Source organism: Myxocyprinus asiaticus, chromosome 13, assembly GCF_019703515.2.
Source record: "Myxocyprinus asiaticus isolate MX2 ecotype Aquarium Trade chromosome 13, UBuf_Myxa_2, whole genome shotgun sequence".
Taxonomy (NCBI): domain Eukaryota; kingdom Metazoa; phylum Chordata; class Actinopteri; order Cypriniformes; family Catostomidae; genus Myxocyprinus; species Myxocyprinus asiaticus.
The window spans coordinates 37,643,556-37,649,413 of record NC_059356.1 but is presented as its reverse complement, the minus strand read 5'-3'; the positions used below and the strand labels follow the sequence as shown (position 1 = coordinate 37,649,413).

Sequence of the window (5,858 nt, the reverse complement as noted above, 5' to 3'; positions counted from 1 at the left end):
TTCTCAACACAATTGTACAGATCGGTTATTTGAGTTGCCGTAGACTTTGTCAGTTCGAACCAGTCTGGCCATTCTCTGTTGACCTCTCTCATCAACAAGGCGTTTCCATCCACAGAACTGCCGCTCACTGGATGTTTTTTTGTTTTTGGCAAATTCTAGAGACTGTTGTGTGTGAAAAACCCAGGAGATCAGCAGTTACAGAAATACTCAAACCAGCCTGTCTGGCACCAACAATCATGCCACAGTCCAAATCATTGAGATCACATTTTTTCCCCATTTTGATGGTTGATGTGAACATTAACTGAAGCTTCTGACCCATATCTGCATGATTTTATGCAGTGCACTGCTGCCGCCACATGATTGGCTGAGTAGATAATTGCATGGATGATTGTTGTAATTTAATTATTAAATATTTAAATAATATTTTGAAAACACAAATAATATATTTATAAAAAAACAAATAAATAATTAAATGATTTAATCATTAAATAAATCAATAAATGTCCACTTGTATTTCATTATAGCACTTATTGGTGTTTATTATAGCATTATCTTTGGGTTGATTTAACATGATTTTTTGTGTCTTTTCTTTTCATTTTTCAGGGTTGCGGTTATTGGTGCGTCACTCAAAGGCAATGGGTGGCACCATTAAAAATCAATTCCTTTAGACTTCGTTAGTGACTTTAGGCATATTTTTTCAACGTGACCATGGCTCGGTAACAGATTATTCCCTGTAACCCTGATTTGAAAATAAAAAGACATGAACTCATGCGTTATTGAAAACTCAGTCCAAATATAATGCTAAAATGAAATACAATGGGCATTTATTGATTTTAGTGATTCAATTATTACTTTATTGATTTTATATGTATATATATATATATATATATATATATACAGGTGCATCTCAATAAATTAGAATGTCGTGGAAAAGTTCATTTATTTCAGTAATTCAACTCAAATTGTGAAACTCGTGTATTAAATAAATTCAATGCACACAGACTGAAGTAGTTTAAGTCTTTGGTTCTTTTAATTGTGATGATTTTGGCTCACATTTAACAAAAACCCACCAATTCACTATCTCAAAAAATTAGAATACATCATAAGACCAATAAAAAAAACATTTTTAGTGAATTGTTGGCCTTCTGGAAAGTATGTTCATTTACTGTATATGTACTCAATACTTGGTAGAGGCTCCTTTTGCTTTAATTACTGCCTCAATTCGGCGTGGCTGCTGAGGTGGTATGGAAGCCCAGGTTTCTTTGACAGTGGCCTTCAGCTCATCTGCATTTTTTGGTCTCTTGTTTCTCATTTTCCTCTTGACAATACCCCATAGATTCTCTATGGGGTTCAGGTCTGGTGAGTTTGCTGGCCAGTCAAGCACATCAACACCATGGTCATTTAACCAACTTTTGGTGCTTTTGGCAGTGTGGGCAGGTGCCAAATCCTGCTGGAAAATGAAATCAGCATCTTTAAAAAGCTGGTCAGCAGAAGGAAGCATGAAGTGCTCCAAAATTTCTTGGTAAACGGGTGCAGTGACTTTGGTTTTCAAAAAACACAATGGACCAACACCAGCAGATGACATTGCACCCCAAATCATCACAGACTGTGGAAACTTAACACTGGACCTCAAGCAACTTGGGCTATGAGCTTCTCCACCCTTCCTCCAGACTCTAGGACCTTGGTTTCCAAATGAAATACAAAACTTGCTCTCATCTGAAAAGAGGACTTTGGACCACTGGGCAACAGTCCAGTTCTTCTTCTCCTTAGCCCAGGTAAGACGCCTCTGACGTTGTCTGTGGTTCAGGAGTGGCTTAACAAGAGGAATACGACAACTGTAGTGTCTGTGTGTGGTGGCTCTTGATGCCTTGACCCCAGCCTCAGTCCATTCCTTGTGAAGTTCACCCAAATTCTTGAATCGATTTTGCTTGACAATCATAAGGCTGCGGTTCTCTTGGTTGGTTGTGCATCTTTTTCTTCCACACTTTTTCCTTCCACTCAACTTTCTGTTAACATGCTTGGATACAGCACTCTGTGAACAGCCAGCTTCTTTGGCAATGAATGTTTGTGGCTTACCCTCCTTGTGAAGGGTGTCAATGATTGTCTTCTGGACAACTGTCAGATCAGCAGTCTTCCCCATGATTGTGTAGCCTAGTGAACCAAACTGAGAGACCATTTTGAAGGCTCAGGAAACCTTTGCAGGTGTTTTGAGTTGATTAGCTGATTGGCATGTCACCATATTCTAATTTTTTGAGATAGTGAATTGGTGGGTTTTTGTTAAATGTGAGCCAAAATCATCACAATTAAAAGAACCAAAGACTTAAACTACTTCAGTCTGTGTGCATTGAATTTATTTAATACACGAGTTTCACAATTTGAGTTGAATTACTGGAATAAATGAACTTTTCCACGACATTCTAATTTATTGAGATGCACCTGTATATATATACATAGGCCTGGACATGCTCATAACAGGATTTGTGAAATTCATCCAGTTAGCATGCATGCTTCATACACACTGAGCCATAATGCTCATGAAAAACACTCAGGTTTCAGTCATGCATCATATCCTGATTCCATTCCCATCTCAACTTTCCATTATGTCCTGTCATATGTCCCCTTTCATCAATAAAATGGCAAAGAGTCCCAAAAAGAATGAAAAATAGTAAATTAAATGCAATTATACCAGCGAAAGTGATTAATCTCAAGCAAGCACTTTCCAATGAACTTTTGAAAGGTTAATCAAGTTTTTTCCCGTTCCTTCCCCAGACACGTTTACAAACAAAATACTTTTTTGTAAGGGTTTAAAAGCTGTTTTTCTTTGGGTTTTTTTTTTTTTATTTTTTTATTTTTTTATTTTTATTTTTTTTTTTTTGTGTTTTGTTTTTGTCCTCCCTGTTTACTTCAAATCTCTTATGTTGGAAAGCTTGTGCTTGTAACCTGTTTTTTGTGGCTGGTGACCGCACCATGACCTTTTGCATTGGGGAAAGTTCTGTCGGCATGGGGAGCAAGTGCTGCAATTAATGCAGTGTGTTTGGGGGCAACAGCATAGTGGGGTTAGAGAGAGTTCAGTGTCTCTCCCACACAAACACACACCGAGTAAATGTCGTTAAAGGCCATTTTTTGGTGTGCGTGATAGTGCAGTGTGAGTGCCCTCGGGGTGCTGAGCTCAGCGAAGATGGGAGGAGGGGATCTTCTGAGGTCTCAGGTGCTTCTGAATTGTGTTCTCAATTTCGTGTTTCTTACAGGATTTTGTTTTGCAGTGGAGGGAGGTCATCGTTTCCTTCAACAAAAAAAAAAAAATTTTTTTTTGTTGTTTAGTATTTATGTCAACAAAACTCTGTTTGATTTAAGTTTAACGCTATCCTTATAAATTAGCGGGGGGTGTACATTGCTTTCAAAAGGTACTTATAACAGTTGTTGGCTGACAATTAATGGTCATACAAATAATTGAATTATGACACTTAATTGTCTGTTTTAGGGCTTTCACGATTAGTTGTCATACAAATTTTATACTACTTTAGGTGTATGTGTGCTTCATACACACACCTTAAGGACTCCTATATATATTTGACTTGGAATCATATAATAAAATAGGGAAATAGGATCTCCTTTAAGGCTTTAAAAAATATTGCACAATATTGCATAATAGAGGGCATCTTGGGGTGGAAATCTGCAGTGACATGTAGAAGTAGACCAATATATTGGTTTCACTGATTAATCGGGGACGATAGTTGCTTTTTGGAACTATCGTTAAAGGCGAAAATGTATGCGATTAGTTTTTTCATCATTTCATCATTTCAAAATAAGAGTCCCTGGTGTGTTTTGGGCATGTTTATACTTAAAAGTCCTGCGTTATGCACCAGTCTTAATTTTGGTTGAATAATAAACTGCATCTGGACTTTTATTTATGTAGGAGTCTTTGTCTGTGCCCGTCATAGTAAGGAAAGAATACGAATATTGTTTGATATTCTATAAATTTGTTTTAAATCCATTGACTAATTAATCGGTTATCGGCCTTTCCCACCACCTTAATTATCGGTATCGGCAAAATCCACTATCTGTCAACCTCTAATTACATGTCGATACAATATTATATCAATATGTGGGTCACAATACGATGATATTGTGATCTGTGATCACAATGTTGTCTTTAACTCCAGTCTTTCTCATTCAGCTGCATTGGCCTTTTAAAGCTTTTGATTTGCACAATTATTTTTTATGATTTGTATTTTGGTGAAATAGAATTAATCAAGTCTGCGTTAACCTAATGCTGCAGTTTTGTCTTTTCACAGACTTGATCTGAGTGGTGTTTAATCTTTTTGCCACAAAAAATAAATGTGAAAAATTTAACTTTATATATTTATTCTTGTTGTGAGAATATCGATACTGTATCAAACCGTACTGTGAAGCTGATTCAGCAATAATAGACACTCTTAACCCTGTCTAAATATGTCTCTCTCTCTCTCTCTCTCTCTCTCAGCCATGCATCAGACGTGATGGAGACCTCGGGCTGGAAGTCCATGGTGGCGTCTCATCCCCACCTGGTTGCTGAGGCGTATCGCTCCCTGGCCTCTGCCCAGTGCCCTTTCCTGGGCCCTCCTCGCAAACGCCTCAAACAGTCTTAGTGTCATTCTTTACCATAACCCAACCCCCACACCTACAATCACACTCACACAACTGCCTACAAGGGGGTGCTATTTTAGATTTACATCCCCCTAGCTCTGACCCTTTAGATGCCTAAAACCAGCTCTTGATATGCCCCTCCCTTCCACGTTATCCAGACAGAGCCTCCAGAGCGCCAATGACCCTCTTGTTGCTGAGTTCCTTACTGTCGGGGAGTTTGAAGGCTGCAATAGGGTAAACCCTCAACAAAACTTGGCTAACCTCTGCACCGTTGTCTGTCCAGAAGAGAAATTTAATTGTTGTTGCGGGACTGGGTTGGCGCTCATGAGCATGGACAGATGAATCAAAGTTAAGAACAATATAGGACTGAAGCCTTTGGTCGGGCAGGTAAACATGAGATAAATTGTTGAAGCAGAACTTTTTTACACAACCCCTTCTACTGGCGCTACCACGTGCTATCCTTCAGTGTGTGAACTGGTTCTTCATCTCTGCTTCATCCCTTGTTCAAAAATGCTCAGTCTATAGATATTCCCCTTAACAGTCATGGATTGAGGGATTTTTATGGAGTATTAAAAAGAAATTGAGGACAAACTCCATTATTGTCGCAAAATAACTTTTTAATAGGTAGCATGTGTCCTCGTAATGATGACATTAGCATTGAGTAGATTCCTGTGTGACTGTGTGACTTTTTCCAGAACTGTCCTCTGTTTCTAGAGAAAAATCAACATAAAACTTGCCACCTTAATGAACTTTGACTTTGACCCAAGAGCTATCCTGGTTTCTGAACGGAGAAAAAATTAAGATGGACTTCCAGTGATTTAGTCTCCTATTACAGGACAAATAAATGGACAGACCCAGCGAGGAGTTTACAAATGGGGAAATGCTCATCAACTTTTTTATTTTTATTGTGATGTTTATTTGAGATTTTTCTTCCTTGTAGCACTTGTGTATTTGAATCCAGGCTTTCTGTATGAAACAAATGCAAAAAAAAAAAAAAAAAAAAAACAAAAACCTTGGCTGTGTTTGAGTTCTTTTGTTCTTAAACAGACACAATGTATTGTTTGTTTTTCAGTTATATCTTAACTGTGATCCTGCTTACTGCTGATTCAATTTTTCTCTTTGGTCTCAGTCTTGGATTACACAAATCTGGAGCTTTTGCTAGAAAGGAGAATCAGCTTTTACAAAAAAAAAAAAAAAAAACCTGTCTGTCAGACAGCATAGAACCAATCTTT

At 37.8% G+C, this 5,858-nt stretch overlaps 1 protein-coding gene across 3 annotated transcripts in view; it reads left to right on the top strand.

Annotated features, from left to right (window-relative positions):
* Positions 1 to 5,629, top strand: part of spop (speckle type BTB/POZ protein) — a 176,227-nt gene extending 170,598 nt beyond the window's left edge. For 2 of the 3 annotated variants that reach the window (XM_051714738.1, XM_051714737.1), the window contains one exon: positions 4,484 to 5,628. In XM_051714738.1, the coding sequence (XP_051570698.1) occupies positions 4,484 to 4,628 (145 nt within the window). In that variant the 3' untranslated portion in view covers positions 4,629 to 5,628. Of the gene's footprint in view, positions 1 to 4,483 lie in introns of all 3 variants that reach the window. The other variant, XM_051714740.1, reaches the window with a different exon arrangement.
* The last annotated feature ends 229 nt before the right edge of the window (positions 5,630 to 5,858 follow it).